Below are 17,998 nucleotides of genomic sequence, written 5' to 3'. Positions count from 1 at the left end.
CTCTAAACTTTTTTTTCCCATCCTTTAAATTGATATACTACTAATTTTAAAATGTTAATATGAATGAAAATGAAGCAGGATAGAAAGGACCAGTGTGGTTTGAATTATAAAACAACATTTTTTTCTTATGAAATCTTTATGGTATGCGTGACTAGGGTTGTGACGGGGCGTGACTAGGGGCATGGCAGGGAAAAGGTGACTGGGAGCACACCATCAATATCCAGGTTAATGTGCCAGGCTATCCGGTCACCAGGCGGATCTGTAACTTGCAATACGAAGAAGCCGGCACCATCAGGTATAATGTAGCTCTTTTATTAATCCATAGTGACAGGCTATCACAATAGAACGACGTTCCGGAGCGTCCTGCTCCTTTTTCAAGTTGGTGACAGTCTGACAAAAAAGTACAAAACTGCTGTTTCTATTGGTTCCCTATATTTGACCTAGGTTCCCCATCAGGTCCGCATAGCGCCCAGGACCTGTGATTGGTTGGCCTTATATGTCAACCTGTGATTGGTGGTCTATTTCTCGGTGGGAGATATAAATATGAATGTGTGTACTTTTTTGTCAGACTGTCACCAACTTGAAAAAGGAGCAGGACGCTCCGAAACGTCGTTCTATTGTGATAGCCTGTCACTATGGATTAATAAAAGAGCTACATTATACTTGATGGTGCCGGCTTCTTCGTATTGCTAGGGGCGTGGCTTAAAGGGACACTTAAGTCAAACAAAAAAAATTAGTTTTACTCACCTGGGGCTTCCAATATCCTGCTGCAGCTGTCCAGTGCCCACGCCGTCTCCCTCCAATCCTCCTGGCCCCGCCGGCAGCCACTTCCTGTTTCGGTGACAGGAGCTGACAGGCTGGGGACGCGATTGATTCTTCGCATTCCTGGCCACAATAGCGCCATCTATGCTGCTATAGCATATATCATATACCATATAGCAGCATAGAGGGTGCTAATGTGTCTGGGAACACGAAGAATCACTCGCGTCCCCAGCCTGTCAGCTCCTGTCACCGAAACAGGAAGTGGCTGCTGGTGGGGCCAGGAGGATCGGAGGGAGGCGGCGAGAGTACCGGACAGCTGCAGGGGGCTATTGGAAGCCCTAGGTGAGTAAAACTCATTTTTTTTGTTTGACTTAAGTGTCCCTTTAAGTCAAACAAAAAAAAAATGAGTTTTACTCACCTAGGTCTTCCAATAGCCCCCTGCAGCTGTCCAGTGCCCTCGCCGTCTCCCTCTGATCCTCCTGGCCCCGCCGGCAGCCACTTCCTGTTTCGGTGACAGGAGCTGACAGGCTGGGGACGCGAGTGATTCTTCGCGTTCCCAGACACATTAGCACCCTGTATGCTGCTATATGGTATATGATATATGCTATAGCAGCATAGATGGCGCTATTGTGGCCAGGAACGCGAAGAATCACTCGCGTCCCCAGCCTGTCAGCTCCTGTCACCGATTTATATATCTTTAAAAGGACTATAGCAACTAGTGCAATCTCAAAAAGGCAACAAAAAAAATCTCTGAAAAAACTTTATTCACACGAGTAAAAAACATCCAAAAACATGGTTCTTCAATATCACAATGGTAGGTCTTGGGAGTACAATAAATTAATTTTAAATCAGTTAATGGTTATAGCTTTGCGGGTATAAACTTCAAGGCCTTGAAGTTTATACCCGCAAAGCTATAACCATTAACTGATTTAAAATTAATTTATTGTACTCCCAAGACCTACCATTGAGATATTGAAGAACCATGTTTTTGGATGTTTTTTACTCGTGTGAATAAAGTTTTTTCAGAGATTTTTTTTGTTGCCTTTTTGAGATTGCACTAGTTGCTATAGTCCTTTTAAAGATATATAAACAAGTGTTACGGGGCAAGGTGGACTGCCCTGAAAAAGGACTGTGTTTTGATCCTTTACACATCTAAAGGACAGTATCCTGAATTTCTCTTCTAAGCTCCTGTCACCGAAACAGGAAGTGGCTGCCGGCGGGGCCAGGAGGATCGGAGGGAGATGGCGACGGCACCGGACAGCTGCAGGGGGCTATTGGAAGCCCCAGGTGAGTAAAACTAATTTTTTTTTGTTTGACTTAAGTGTCCCTTTAAGTGTCCCTCTTTCTCATCTCAAAAACTTGGCAGGTATGAAAACGGTAAATCAATAATATAATATTGCCTGTATGTATTTATGACTTATTATAATTGAAAGCATCATCAGACTTCTTCCATCGAAATATCCTATTTTACCTTGATGTTGCCCGGCTTCTAGCTCCAGCTCCTATCCTGATCTCTAACTCTATCCCTTTCTTGGCTGCATAAAGGAAAACTTAGCTGCATAAAAAAAAAAAAGAGTTGAAAGGACAACTGAAGTGAGAGGGATACGGAGGTTGCCATTTTTATTTCCTTTTAAGCAATACCATTTCCCTGGCAGCCCTGCTGATCCTCTGCCTTTAACCCTCCTGGCGGTTAATTTTTTTTGCCACTTAGGCAAAAATCCTTTTTTTTTTTATTTTTTATTTTTTTGTTTCATGTAAAGCTACCAGAGTGGTAGCTACATGAAACACCACTAGAGGGCGCATGTGTCACTCTAGTGCGATCGTCGCCGGCATCAAAAGCAAACAGGGGAACGCGTATATAACGCGCTCCCCTGTTTGGCTTCTCCTGTCGCCATGGCGACGATCGGAATGACGTCATGGACGTCAGCCGACGTCCTGACGTCAGACGTCTCCGATCCAGCCCATAGCGCTGCCCGGAGCTCATTGGTCCGGGCAGCACAGGGCTCTGGCGGGGGGGGGGCCTCTTGCGCCGCTGCGTGCGGGCGTTCGCGGCGGCGATCGTGCTGTACGCGCGGCTAGCAAAGTGCTAGCTGCGCGTACAGCAGTTTAAAGTGCGCAAATCGCCCCACCAGGGGCTGAGATATCTTCCTGCGCGGCATAGCCCGAGCTTACCGCCAGGAAGGTTAATACTTTTAGCCATAGACCCTGAACAAGCATGCAGCAGATGCAGTGTTTCTGACATTATTGTCAGACCTAAAAAGATTAGCTGTATGCTTGTTTCTGGTGCGATTCAGACACTGCTGGAGCCGAATAGATCAGCAGGGTTGCCAGGCAGCTGATATTGGATAAAAGGAAATAAATATGGCAGCTTTCATGCTCCTCTCACATCAGTTCCCCTTGAACTTACCTGGGGCTTCTACTAGTCCCCTGCAGCCGCCATGTGCCTGCGCCCCCAGACAAACCAATCCTCCGGCCCCCGACAGTGAGTCAATTGCGTTTGTTGTGACTAGCCAGTCAATGGCCACTGTGCCTGCGCTGCCCAGGCGCCTTTCTCAATCACAGTCCAGTCAGGGAGCGTCCTGTGCATGCGCAGTAGGAGAAAATATTGTTCTGCGCAGGTGCAGGATGCTCCCAGTGATGGGAACATGATCGAGGACGTGCGTGGCCATTCGCTGAAAATGAAACTTACTTGCTGCAGGGGGCTGCAGGATAACGTTGTTACGGCGTGGGCATAGGGCGGCTGCAGTAGAAGTCCCAGGTAAGTTAAACTTTATATTTTTATTCAGTTAAAGAGACTCTGAAGTCTCTTTTTTTACATCTTTTTGTCATAAATTCCTGTTAAAGAGAACCCGAGGTGGGTTTGAAGAATATTATCTGCATACAGAGGATGGATCTGCCTATACAGCCCAGCCTCTGTTGCTATCCCAAACCCCCCTAAGGTCCCCCTGCACTCTGCAATCCCTCATAAATCACAGCCACGCTGCTGACAAACAGCTTGTCAGAGCTGGCTGTGTTTATCACTATAGTGTCAGTCTGCTGCTCTCCCCGCCTCCTGCAGAACTCCGGTCCCCCTCTGCATCCCTTCCCTCCCTGCTGATTGGAGGGAAGGGACAGGGGCAGGGACCGGAGCTTTGCAGGAGGCGGGGGAGCAGCTGAGACTGACACTACAGATGTAAACACAGCCTCACAGCAATGCTGTGATTTATGAGGGATTGCAGAGTGCAGGGGGACCTTAGTGGGGTTTGGGATAGCAACAGAGGCTGGGCTGTATAGGCAGATCCAGCCTCTGTATATAACATTCTTTAAACACACCTCGGGTTCTCTTTAAGCATGAATGCCCCTGTTGAATCACCGCATCACTGCGGCAGATGGGTGATTTATTACAGTTTAATAGCCCTGCAGAGCTCCGTAGCTCGCAGGGCTTCACTTCCTCAATGAGGCAGAGCTTCAGGCTGTAGCTCTGCCTCCTCCACAGTCAATCTCTGCGGATCACAGCCTCTCCCCGCCCCTCTCAGTCTTCCTTTCCCTGAGAGGGGCGGAGATCCGTAGAGATTGATTGCGGAGATGCTGAGCTACAGCTCAAAGCTCTGCCTCTCCAGGAAGAGAAGCCCGGCGTGTCAGGGCAGCACAATCTGCGACCTGCAAAGTCGTAGAACTTTGCAGGTCAATTACACAGCAATAAATCACCCATCTGCCGTGATTCAAGGGGGGCATTCATGCTTAAAAGGAATTTATGACAAAAGCAGGGAAGAAAAGAGACTTCAGGGTCTCTTTAAAGCAGATCCGAGATGAAAAAGCAATGGATCGTTCAGGAACAGCCTTATCAGTCCGCCGACAGTGCGTACACACGCATTGCAGTCTGCTGAAAACCCGCCCAGCGGGAGGTGCCGACGGACCCGTCGTTGGCTGCTGTAGTGCATGTGTACGCACCTTAAGGCAGTGAACTGCAAACGTGGCTCTCCAGCTGTTAAAAGGGAACTTTAGCCTAAACAAACATACTGTCATTAAGTTACATTAGTTATGTTAATTAAAATAGATAGGCAATATAATCTCTTACCCACACTGTTTTAAAAGAACAGGCAAATGTTTGTGATTTCATGGGGGCAGCCATCTTTTGGTTGAAAGGAGGTGACTGGGAGCATGAGACACAGTTCCAACTGTCCTGTGTCCTGCACAGCTGCGCGTGAGGGCTTCAAATCGCAAATTCAAAATTTAAAAAAAAAATGTGCACCAAAACAGCAAAAGGAGAACAACAACATCAGAAATCCCATCATGCTTTGCACAGCATCAGGGGGAAAATGCCTGGGCAGTTTTCTTCTGCGCAGCTAAAATGAGGCTTGGGTAAAAAAAAAAAAAAAAGTTCTGATGCTCTGAAACTGTTAAAGAAACACCAAGCTTTGTCAGTGCTGCTGAGTAGATTTTTAGTCTGGAGGTGAGGATCACTTTAAGGAACTACAAGTCCCTCAATGCATTGCAGGAGTCTGACAGCCACAGTCATGATTCATAAAGGCAAATGCGTTGTGGGACTTGTAGTTCCTTAACAACTGGAGAGCCAAGTTTGCAGATCACTGGACTAAAGGGGGCCACTAACGATCCAATTTCTAGCGAAAAATCGTTAGAGCGATCAGATAATCCTGATCGGAAGAAAAATCGTTCACTACACCATCAACGAATCAATCTTTGCTTCCTATCTATCACAACCAGCAAGAAAATCCAAATTTTGGTTTGACCAACATCCAATAGGACGACTATTTTTTTAATCGTTCCTAATCATTTGTGCCCATCAATGGAGATTATTTACAACCAATCCGATCAGAATTTATGATTGCTCGAACGATTTTTCGCTAGAAATTCAACCGTTAGTGGCCACTTTAAGGAGTTGAGGAGTCAGAGCCATTTTGGGTACATGGAGTCGGAGTTGGAATCGGTGGTTTCATAAATTGAGAAGTTGGAGTCTGATGATTTTTCTACCAACTCCACAGCCCTGCTTATCACCTTGTGGCCACAACTGCAAAATCTGTTTCGCTACCACGGCGCTCTCCATTTCGCTTTTTGCTAATTCAGGATGTGCCCCTCACCCGTAACAAAAATGCGTTGCTGTGAACAAAATGGAGACGGCACACTGAAAGCTTCTCAAGTGAACTGTATTATCAGCATACAGAGCAGATAGAGGGGTGTTAGCCTGGAGACTAGTGAAATGTCTGTATAGCCTGGGCCTCGCACTGTCGATTGATAGCCTATTCCCCTCAGCTGACTGTCCTCCTACGTGTGCACAAGGCTTTAGTGGCGTACGTGTCATATCGCCACCGGTGAGCTGGGCCGCTCAAATTCATGGTGGCGTGAAATACTATTTCTCCTCTGAGTCGTAACAACTCGAAGGCTGATTTGGGGTCCGGCAATTGCCAGAACCTCAATCGACCTTTGGAGGGGGGGGTCACTTCAGCATTAGTGCTATAACAGCGCCAGACTTCAGCACTGAGCCCCGAAACTACCTGCTTTGCTTTAGTGATATCTAACACTTGCCCCAGGCACTCTCCCCCACACTTCTCATATTGTTATGAAGCTGTTTTTTTAAAAAAATTGCTTTTTCCACAGTGACCAACGAGAAAAACGAGTGGGTGGAAAAGTCCCGCCTTGTTCTGTCCACACCAGTAAAAGGAGAGGCCACAGACATCACAGAGGACCAAGATATGGCTGAAAATGGAATGATGGCTCAGCTGCCAGGGGATGAGGATAGCGAGCCTGAAATGAAGGTAACTCCCATCCCTCCTGCACCCTCTGCATGCTGGGACACCGGCGTTCATCCACTGATAGCGACATCACTCTACTCTGGAATATGCATAACTGCTGTGTGGATAGTTACCTGAGACTGTTACATAGTATCCTGATGCCGGGCAGTTTGGCGCAGGACAAGCTGAATGATAGCTTTCCCCCTGCTGCCGCTAAACTTCCCGGTGGGGTTAAAGAGAACCCGAGGTGGGTTCTAAGAATGCTATCAGCACACAAAGGCTGGGTCTGCATATACTTCCCAGCCTCTGTTGCTATACTGCTTCCCCCCAAGCCCTCCCTGCACTCTGCTTGCCCCCATAAATCAAACGCCGAGCTAGCGACAGACAGCGTGTCACAGACGGCTGTTTACCTTTGGAAGTGTCACTCTCGGCCGCTCCCGCGCCTCATCCATAGCGCTGCTCCCCGTCTGCGTCTCTTCCCTCCCCGCTGATTGGAGGGAAGGGACGCGAGCGGAGACCGGCGCTATAGAGGAGGCGGGGGAGCGGCGAGACTGACACTTCCAAAGGTAAATAGCCGGCTGCGACACGCTGTCTGTCACTAGCTTGGCCTTTTGATTTATGGGGGGCATGCAGAGCGCAGGGGGGAGGGGGGTGCCTGTGGAACAGCAGTATAGCAACAGAGGCTGGGCAGTATATATGCCTGGGAGAGGAAGTAGGAAGTTGATACCCGAAGAGGTAATTTGTTACTATGCCCGCTCTCCCCCGCTGCTACTCCTATACTGCCTGGCTACCTATACTGGAGGTAGCCACCTACCTAGCTAACCTATGGGTCAATATTGGCAGCACCTACCTAGCTAACCTGAACCAGGGGCAACTATACTGGCTACATATATTGGGGCAACTATACTGGCTACCTATACTTGAGGCACCTACCTAAGCTAACCTATACTGGGGGCAACGATGCTGGCCGCTCCCTATACTGGAGGCACCTACCTAAATAACCTATGCTGGGGCAACTATACTGGAGGTGCCTACCTGGCTAAACTATACTGGGGGCATTGTGAATTTAGTGCTATAACTTGATTTGAAGAAAATCATGAAAAAATCGAAATCACTATTTTTGAGAGAAAAATCGCAATTTCAGTTTCTTCCTAAAATCATGCAGCCCTACTCCGTGCTGCATCTCACTCCGTCACTTGTAGCTCCGCCTCCACATCCCTGCCCTACATGTTTCGTACGTCAGTACTCATCAGGGACTCCTTGGTATAAACTTGAGTAAACATTGATTAATGCAGGGTTTTTTTTTTTTACGAAAGTAACTTTTAGAATTCAGCTAGTGCACATGCAGTCTGCGTATTCCAAGTTAGCTCAGATTCAAGTTCAAGCTCATGATGTGGTGAGACATGTCTAGACACATGTCTATCCTTACAGTGACCCTGAGACTCGCGTGAATCTTGTGTACTCGAAAAATCAGTGTATAAATATGGCCTTAAAAAGCTCTGTCATACATAGAGGCATCCTATTATCGAATATGGCTTAGAGAATGAGACCCACTGATCACCCATCAATCACCCACTGTCACCACCTGTCACTGCTATCCATCAGATCAGACCCTAATCTGCCCTTTGCGGGCATCCAAACACCCGCCCACACCCTCAGAGACCCCTCAGACCCCCCCCCCCACCTGATCACCTCCCCAGTGCATTGATTGCATCTATCCTTCCCTCTAATCACCTCCTGAGACACCCATCAGTCACCTCCTGTCACCACCTGTCACCCCCTAGCACTCCTACCCATCAGATCAGGCCCTAATCTGCCCCCTACGGGCTTCTGATCACCCGCCCACACCCTCAGAACCCCCCCGATCACCCCCCTGTCACTATCCTAGTGATCTAAAACCAGTGATCAGTGAAAACTGTCACTTTTGTAGTATCACTAGTGTTAACAGTTTCTGATCACTGCAAAAAACACTGTACAATAGCTGTGGTGCTGTAAAGATCATTTTTTTGTTTTTTTTTGTTTGTTTTTTATCAAAACTCAGTGACCACAGCTTTCTACTTCACAAGTACTCCCTTTTACTAGGTAGGTGCTCTTTTTCCTCTGTAGTCTCAGAGGAATACTCCCTAAATTTAGCAGTCCACCGTGGCAAAAAAGGGGTATTCCGCTGAGGAGGCCGCCGAGATTCTGGCCCAGTGGGGTGAGTGCAATTGGGAAGCCTCATCCGGCGAATCATCTGGGTCAGAATACGAACCGGTGAACATCAGTGGCTCTCTGACCGATAGATGACGAGGTTGAGGTCCCGGCTAGAGCCAGGCGTACCACACACCATGTCACTGGACCGCAGGTGGTGCAGGATCAGACTCAAGGGCAGCAGAATGGTGCTAGCGCTGATCAGAGTTTTCTTGGTGAGGCATACACCAGCAGCGCAGCATCTCCTGGACCTAGCACCAGTACTACCATAGACCCTGGTGAAGTGGCGAGCACCAGCATGGTAGTACAAACTGGTTCGGTGGCACGTGCATTAAGACCCGAGTCGCAGCCACCAGCAAAATGGGCCCGTACTACCCATAGTCTCCCAGAGGTGCTGGCGAATCCCAATTGACAACCCCCTGGTTCCGCCGCACCCGTACTGCCCCCTTTAACCGCCCAGTCTGGAGTCCATGTGGAGACAGATAATCTAGGATCGACCCTAGACTTTTCTCATCTGTTCTGCACCTTTGATCTCTACGACTTAATTGTGGCTGAGACCAACCGTTATGCCACACAATACGCAACCGCCAATCCGAGAAGCTACCATGCCCAGCCTTTGCGGGGGAAACCACTCCAAGTTTCCAAACTTAACATTTTTTTGGGCCTTCTCCTTAACATGGGTCTAGTCAAAAATAATGTATTGTGGCCTTATTGGTCTACGCACCCAATACATCACATGCCCATGTTCTCTGCTGCCATGTCCAGGTCACGATTTGAGAAGATCCTGCACTTCAGTGACAATTCAACCTGTCATCTAAGAGGCCACTCTGCTTATGACCGTTTCCACAAAATTTGGCCTCTCATAGACCACCTATCAAAATTTGCATATCTTATACCCCTGAACAGTCATTTTGAGGCATTTGGTTTCCAGGATTTGGGCCCCTAAAATGCCAGGGCAGTATAGGAACCACACAAGTGACCCCATTTTAGAAAAAAAGACACCCTAAGGTATTCCGTTAGGAGTATGGTGAGTTCATAGAAGATTTTATTTTTTGTCACAAGTTAGCGGAAATTGATTTTTATTGTTTTTTTTCCACAAAGTGTTATTTTCCACTAACTTGTGACAAAAAATAAAATCTTCTATGAACTCATCATACACCTAACGGAATACCTTGGGGTGGCTACTTTCTAAAATGGGGTCACTTGTGGGGTTCCTATACTGCCCTGGCATTTTAGGGGCCCTGAACCGTGAGGAGTAGTCTAGAAACCAAATGCCTCAAAATGACCTGTAAAATCCAAAAGGTACTCATAGGACATTGGGCCCCTTAGCGCACCTAGGCTGCAAAAAAGTGTCACATGTGGTATCGCCGTACTCAGGAGAAGTAGTATAATGTGTTTTGGGGTGTATTTTTACACGTACCCATGCTGGGTGGGAGAAATATTTCTGTAAATGGACAACTTTGTGTAAAAAAATAAAAAAAAAATCTCATTTACAGAGATATTTCTCCCACCCAGCATGGGTATGTGTAAAAATACACCCCAAAACACATTATACTATTTCTCCCGAGTACGGCGATACCACATGTGACACTTTTTTGCAGCCTAGGTGCGCTAAGGGGCCCAAAGTCCTATGAGCACCTTTAGGCTTTACAGGAGTGTGACGCCGTCGATATGACATATCGAATGCGTCATGGAGTTACGAACGCCAGTTTCTTCGCAAACCAACCAAACTGACAGTTGTTGGTTTAAAATCCCTTGTTTTTTCTCTTACTCTCTGGCTGCTAACAAACCCTGTCTCTTTGGTAGCTTCTAATTACAAAACCTTGCACCTACATGGGACCTGGTGTTTCCTGGCCTTATGTGGCCCCCTAGAGAGTGTATAAGCTCATCCATCAGATGACGGGTAGATATCAGTTGACAGAAGCTCATAAATGGCAGCTTTCTCCAGTCTGATCGGCCCCAGTCTCAGCAGGAGATCTGACACCTAGGCTGCTGCCAGAGCTTCAAAAGACTTCTGACCTTAGGAAAACCTGCTGTGACCTCAGGAATCACAATATTCATATGTTCTCCATATTTCCTTCATAATTCCTGGCATAGCAGATCTCCCTGCCCATGAAATCTGCACAGGTTGTGGGATTCCACAGGGCGCTGGTTCTGACAGGTTTACGGACCAATCGGACTTACAGATCTAGCGTAAGATTGTTTTAAAATAACCCTCTAATACCCCAGGGGTCTGACCCCCCCCAAGTTTGGTATCAACGTTCTTGATAAATTCTGACAACCTAAAAATGTTACTAGATTTAACATAACTTGTATGGTTTGCAGATGAGCACACTTATCATGAGTCAGGTATATTTTGTGTTCATGCAAGGGGCGGGAAGATCTCCTGTTCCAAAGAGGTGTGTGATCCACGCCCCCTAACCCCTCCTTGCTGGAGTGGGGCCTATAACCACAGGGAGCCCAGAAAGCTCTGAGTCCTTTACCTTTCATCTGATGCCAAGTAACATCCTGGCCGCCCGCAAGGACACGGGCCAAAACCTCCATCTTGGAACTATTTCTAAGGCCCGGTTCACATTAGCGGTGGCCGTCCGGAATCGCCGTGCCGGAGCCGGACCGCTTTCAGAACGGACGGAACGGACGCACGGCATGGCAATGAAAGCCTATGCGTCCGTTCACATGCGTCCGTTCTGCCGGAGCCGGACCGGATCCGGGCCGGATCCGGACTCCGGCGTCCGTTCCAACATGCGCTATTTTTTGGTCCGGCTCCTCCGGCAGCCGTATCCGGAGCGGAGCCGGACTGCACCATCCGGCCAATACAAAGCAATGAGAGCCGGAGAGCGCACAACACACTGGCTACAAAAAACGGACGTTCTACCCCACTTCCTATGCATTTTGGATGGAGACCACATGGGCCCAGCGAAGAGTGGGGCAGCAGCGATTTCATGCTGGAGCTCTTTTTGCCAGCAACATGTCTGATATGTCTGAAGGAGGCGAACAACAGAGAGAATTCCCAGGTTTACGAGTAAAAAATGCCTCGATCCATGGTCCCAACTGCAGTCTCTGTATCCACGGATGGTCTCCACACGTCCACCTGTCTCCAACAATGACCCCAGACCCTTCTGCTGACCTCCCAGACCCCAGGTAATAAAAGGATGTTATCTCCTTAAGAAACCGGATCCGGACCGCAACCGTGTTCACACCGCACGGAAACCGGATGCAAACGGACCGGATCCGGACCGGATCCGGATAGGAACCGTACGGATCAGGTCCGGTCCGGATACGGTGCGGTCTGGACATCCGGTGCGGTTTTTACTAAACCGCAAGTGTGAACGGGGCCTAACAAAGGCTGGTTGGCCGCATGGCAACCACCATTTTGGACTCTACGCCAAAGACTTGCGATTGCCGCATGGACTACCAATTTGAATCTGTTCTAAAATAAGCTGTGTGTATGTAGTTTAGAAATAAACTAACGATTTTTTATTGTTCAGTCGTGTGCCTTTTCTGGTCATCTGATTGCTGCTATAACGAATCTGCCCTCTGAAGAGTCAGTCATACTACCGCATTGTTTTATTACTTGCTTATAACTTGTTGATTTGCTAGCTAAGGTGTAAATAACCGTTTCTTCCTTTTAGGATTAGCTAGTACCAGATTTCCTGTGTGAAATCGATAACTTTTGTTTCTCTATTGTAAATACAATTCGAGATTGCATCATATAGGGACCCAGTAACCTTTCTTTAACGTCACATTGCTCACAGTCTTTAAGCCGTCGGAAGTGACTATTCCCCGAACGGTGACTGGAGCGTGTTGAACGTGATTGGGCTGGCTACCGTATTATGATAGCGTTGGGGTCTCTTCGCCCTAGTTGGAGACTGTCTGCTCCATTCATCCAATCAGGCAGTGGTGGCAGTGTATTTACCCGATTTCCAGCGCGAAATCGATATTTTTAGTTTACCGATTGTATATACAATCAGAATTGTACATGTATGGGCACCTCCAACCGATCTTAACCGTTTACTACGCACACAGTGAATTTGCCTCCAGCAGTCTCTAGTGCATGAGGCCTGCATGGCAACAGTGGCCTAGTAATACGGGATTGGTGGATGTTTATCCCATTACATATTGTCGGCAGCTGCGCGACCAATCTTTGTCAGTCTGTTCACCGAACTTCCTGCGTATGCTAACGGGAGCAGATTAGACGGGATTGGCACGCTCTGTCGCTTTTTCTTTTTTTCTTCAACCTCTGACGATCCAGCAACCGGTCTCGTTGTCCGTCTGCGCCCGTACTTCCTGCGTACGCTAACGGGAGCAGATCTCGACGGGATCGCGGGGCTGGATTGTCACAAGGGGTGCTTACAATTTAGCACCCCCCAAAATGCCAGGACAGTAAACACACCCCACAAATGACCCCATTTTGGAAAGTAGACACCCCAAAGTATTCAGAGAGGGGCATGGTGAGTCCGTGGCAGATTTCATTTTTTTTGTCTCAAGTTAGCAGAAATGGAAACCTTATTTTTTTTTATTTTATTTTTTTTTTTGTCACAAAGTGTCATTTTCCGCTAACTTGTGACAAAAAAATAAAATCTTCTATGAACTCGCCCTGCCTCTTAGTGAATACTTTGGGATGTCTTCTTTCCAAAATGGGGTCGTTTGGGGGGTATTTATACTATCCTGGAATTCTAGCACCTCATGAAACATGACCGGCGCTCAGAAAAGTCAGAGATGCTTCAAACTGGGGAAATTAGTACATAGTTTGTAAATGCTATAACATTTACCCAAACAAAAAAAATCCAATAAGTGTCTATTGATTGATCAAAGACCTGTAGCACAATACATTTAGTCAAAAATGTATATAGAAATTTTACTTTATTTGAAAAATGTCAGCACAGAAAGTTAAAAAAAATCATTTTTTTTGACAAAATTCATGTCTTTTTTTGATGAATATAATAAAAACTAAAAATCACAGCTGCAATCAAATAGCACCAAAAGAAAGCTGTGTTAGTGACAAGAAAAGGAGGTAAAATTAATTTAGATAGTAGCTTATATGACCGAGCAATAAACCGTTAAACCTGCAGTGGTCTGAATGGAAAAAAAGTGTCTAGTTTTAAGGCTGCAGTCCTTAAATGGTTAATTCATGTACTTCAGATGACCAAAGCTGTTAGATATTTATTATGATATTTGAATATTTCTTATAACACTGTTCTATGTATTTTTTGTATATTCTGTGTATAAAACTACAAGAATATATTTTATATAAAATGTTTCTGGTCTAAGGCCCGGTTCACACTTGCGGTTGTTTGCCAAACGGACCGGATGACCTGACCGGATCCGGACCGGATCCGGATCGGAACCGTACGGTTCTGATCCGGATCCGATCCGGTCAGGTTGCATCAGGTGTCCATCAGGATGCGATCCGGATCCGTTTGGCAAAAAAACGTTAAAAACAAAAAAAAAGTTGGGGGTCTGGGAGGTCAGCAGAAGGGGGACCTGTGGAATCAGGCCCTCTGCTGTTTAGCACTCACCTCCACCTGCGACATGCTGCCAACATCTCCGGATCCGGATCCAGCTGTGCTGCTCCACTCCAAAATGCTTGCCCATGTGTCCCCATCCAATATCGCCGCAACAATCCCCATAGGAAGTGGGGTAGAACATCCGGATTTCTCAGCCTGTGTGTTGTGCGCTCTCCGGTTCCCATTGGTTTGTATTGGCCGGATGGTGCAGTCCGGCTCCGCCCCGGATACGGCTGCCGGAGGAGCCGGATGAAAAAATAGCGCATGTTGGAACGGAGGCCGGAGTCCGGATCCGGCCCGGCTCCGGTTCGGCTGAACGGACGCATGTGAACGGACGCATAGGCTTTCATTGCTATGCCGTGCGTCCGTTCCGTCCGTTCTGCAAGCGCTGCGGCTCCGGCACGGCGATTCCGGAGGGCCACCGCAAGTGTGAACCGGGCCTAAGACTCATTTCATGAGTTATTTAATTACAGTGTTCTCCCCAGGCTCTTTTAGCCGGGTGCTCCACCCGGCTAGTTTTGGTGAGCACCCAGCTGTCATCAGCTCACTTCCTTTTATGCATTCTTTCATCTCGTCCCACCCGGCTACTTTTTTCTGCCACCCGGCTGGAAAAAAAATCTGGGGAGAACACTGCATTAGAGATATTTGTGATACTAAAAATACACATTATTGGTATGGGCCCGTTTCCACTGTTGCGATGCGATTTCGCCGGCATTCCGACGCTTGTAAAAACGCATGCGGATGCGTTTCCGCATGCGTTTTACCCGCGATTTCGCGTGCGATTTCGCATGGCAGGGTGCCATGCGAAATTAACCATGACACTGCCAGGGCAAAATAACATTGAGAAAGGTGCGAAATCGCACGCGAAATCGCGGGTAAAAACGCATGTAACAAACGCATGCGTTTTTACTATTAAATACATTAGCGGCGATTCGCACGGATTCCCGACGCAGGCGAATTCTGTGGGTCCCGTCGTGCAGATTTGGCCCGCCGCCAAATCGCTCCCGCACGCCGCACATGTGGAAACAGCCCCAGCCACTTCAGTGTAACAAGCGAATCCGCATCTCGTCGCCGCATGCGGATTCGCTATGGTGGAAACGAGCCCTTAGACAGTGCCTAAAAGAATCCATTTGACCTACTTAAGGAGAACTGACGCTTTAGTTGAGTTTAGTATGCACCATAGTTGGTTCACCTCTTGTATATAGGGTCCACCATATATGCATTTAAGAAAACATATTTTTGCAAAACAGAATTTCTGAGAATGTGGCGCTATATCCGTATCATCAGAAATATATTGGTTAGGGGGAGGAGCCACATTGTGACATCATCTTACAGAGCTCAGTTCCACATGCCAACAAACGCTGTATCTTAGACTAGTCCTGAAGGGCTTACAGTATACCTGAGTTCAAAATAAACTGATGCTAGAAATAATTGAGTTTATTGCTCTAATCCTAAAAATAATTTTCCTGGAAGATCATTCTCTTTTTTTGTATTATTATTATTATTATTATTTCAAAGGTTAAATGTCTAGGTTTTAACTACTGATTGTCTCTGATACATTGTGGGTTTTTTTTTTTAATGTTTATTTAACTCCCACACAGACACATCTTGAGCTTTCAAACTTTTTATCAGCACCTTGCATTCAGAAGTTTTTTTTTTTTGTTTTTTTTTGCCACACGGAAGTTTTAGGACCTCTAATTAGTTATAAGGGAAAGTTATAGAATCTAGCTTCCCTGGCTGCTTAACCTCTACATTCTATTTGAAGGAAAACATAGGCTAGTTCCAGCTTCTCGAATGTGCTTTTGTGGTCACACATGGGCAGACTGCACTTGAGCACGCCCTGTAGAACAAAGCCACTTGCGCACTGCTTTTTCCTTTGCATGAGCAGCTTCATTCTACTGGGTATGTGTGGATTGTACTTGCGCATGCCCAGTACTAAACGGACAGGAACATGGCAAAGGAACAGGAAGGTTCTGGGCAGCAACGGTGGTCTCGCGGAGGTCTGGGAAGCCTCTGGACCTTCCAGAGGTTTGCTTTTACTTATTTAGGTAGCTTCAAGAGACTCAACAGCTTCGGATATGCCCATCCTCCAGTAGTATTCGGAAAACCAGTAGTTGAGGCCATGTTTGTTGAAGGCATTGCAGCAGCCTGTTGACAGGAAAGATAGTCTCTTATGTCAAGATTATTCTCATTTCCTACCTTTTCTCACACATGTCTTCCCTTCCTACAAAGGTTGAGGCCACTGAAGATTTAGAGAACAGCCTTGAGTCTGAGTCAGAGTACCTTGCAACGGAGTCTGAGGACCTTGCAGAGGAATTGAAATGTCCGTTGTGCAAGGGTCTCCTCAAAGATCCTGTTATTATCAGCTGTAGCCACAACTTCTGCCGCAGCTGCATAGAGGATGCCTGGAATGGTCAGGAGTCATTTGTCTGTCCCGACTGTAAAACGGTCATAACTGACAAGATGTGCATCCCCAACCTGACCCTAGAAAACCTTGTGAGGAAGTTGATTAGTATCTCAATTGTCAATTCTCCGATGACACCCATGCCAATGGACACAACCATGATCCACGCAAACTGCCCTGAGCATGATGAGAGGTTGAAGCTATTCTGCAAGGATGATGGGACTCTGAGCTGTCTTATCTGTCGGGACTCCATGAAACATTCCGGCCACAACTTCCTGCCCATCCCGGATGCTGTGGAGGTGTACAGAGTAAGTAATGTAACATTATCGCAAGTTGGGAGATTATGCTGGGGGTATTTTGTGTTTATGTAATTAGTGGTGTGCTCTCTTTAGACGCAGCTATCGGCTTTGACAGCACTTCTACAAGAAGCTCTGAAGGCGACCAGGCAGCTGAACAGCAACCAGAGGGAGAAGATCCAGCAAGTCAAAGTGAGTGACCACATTTTCTGCGTTTATACAGGACAACTGGATTTCCGGTCCCGCCCATCTGCTGTGGAAACACCTGACACAAGTAAAAAAGGTTGTTGGCTGATTGCACTGTAATTAGCCAGCAGCACGCTGAGATGGCAGCACAAATGTGGTGTTTGTAGGACTGCTTTGATGTCTCACTCACAAGTTAATTATTCAGTCCTAAATGGAGAGTTTGCATTGTTGACTGGGTAAATGAGTAGTTAATGGATCCTCTCTGATAAGGATCTCTGATAACATATAGTAAATAGTTCAAAGGAATTCATATACTGCATACCAGCTAGCATACCATACCATCTAGCTTGTACATTGAACCCCTGTCTATTGATGTGATCTGATTTGTAATATCGGACATACAAGGACAGTTTCAATCCTATCTACACTTACTGATTTGCTTTACAAAGATCGGGATCAGATGCCCAATTATGCTGTGATTTTGCAGGGGGGGGGGGGAGAGATGTTGGTAGATCTCTCGGGCTCGGTAATTTTCAAAGTAGCCCGCGAGCTGAAAAAGTGTGGGCACCCCTGCTCTGAACAGACTATTGCTAGGTGGATCTACCAGGCCATAGCCCTAGCGTATCAGAGAAGGGCTCTCCTCCTACAAGCCTTAAAGAGGAATGGTGGCCATACACGGTACAATAAAAATGTTCGATTTTCCCGTTTATTCGATCTAAATGATCGAATTGAATGAAAGTTGAAAATATTTTTTTTTCCGGTCAAGAAATTCGAACGATTATCCCGTTTTTTCGGGAAAAATGATCGGACATGCTGGAAAAATCTTTATATTCGATCTAACGGAATAATCGAACTAAATTATCTAATTGAAAAATTGTACCATGTATGGCCACCTTAACTGTAAGGCATTAAATACAAAGTAAA

General features: G+C 46.8%; 1 protein-coding gene across 1 annotated transcript in view; it reads left to right on the top strand.

Annotated features, from left to right (window-relative positions):
- The window catches only part of LOC137524254 (nuclear factor 7, ovary-like), a 65,690-nt gene that overhangs the window by 697 nt on the left and 46,995 nt on the right, over nucleotides 1–17,998 (top strand). The window contains exons 2-4 of the mRNA XM_068243907.1: nucleotides 6,358–6,515; nucleotides 16,421–16,900; nucleotides 16,985–17,080. Of these exons, the coding sequence (XP_068100008.1) occupies nucleotides 6,358–6,515; nucleotides 16,421–16,900; nucleotides 16,985–17,080 (734 nt within the window). The remainder of the gene's footprint in view (nucleotides 1–6,357; nucleotides 6,516–16,420; nucleotides 16,901–16,984; nucleotides 17,081–17,998) is intronic.

Source organism: Hyperolius riggenbachi, chromosome 7 (assembly GCF_040937935.1).
Source record: "Hyperolius riggenbachi isolate aHypRig1 chromosome 7, aHypRig1.pri, whole genome shotgun sequence".
NCBI lineage: Eukaryota > Metazoa > Chordata > Amphibia > Anura > Hyperoliidae > Hyperolius > Hyperolius riggenbachi.
This window is presented reverse-complemented; position numbering and strand designations above follow the sequence as displayed.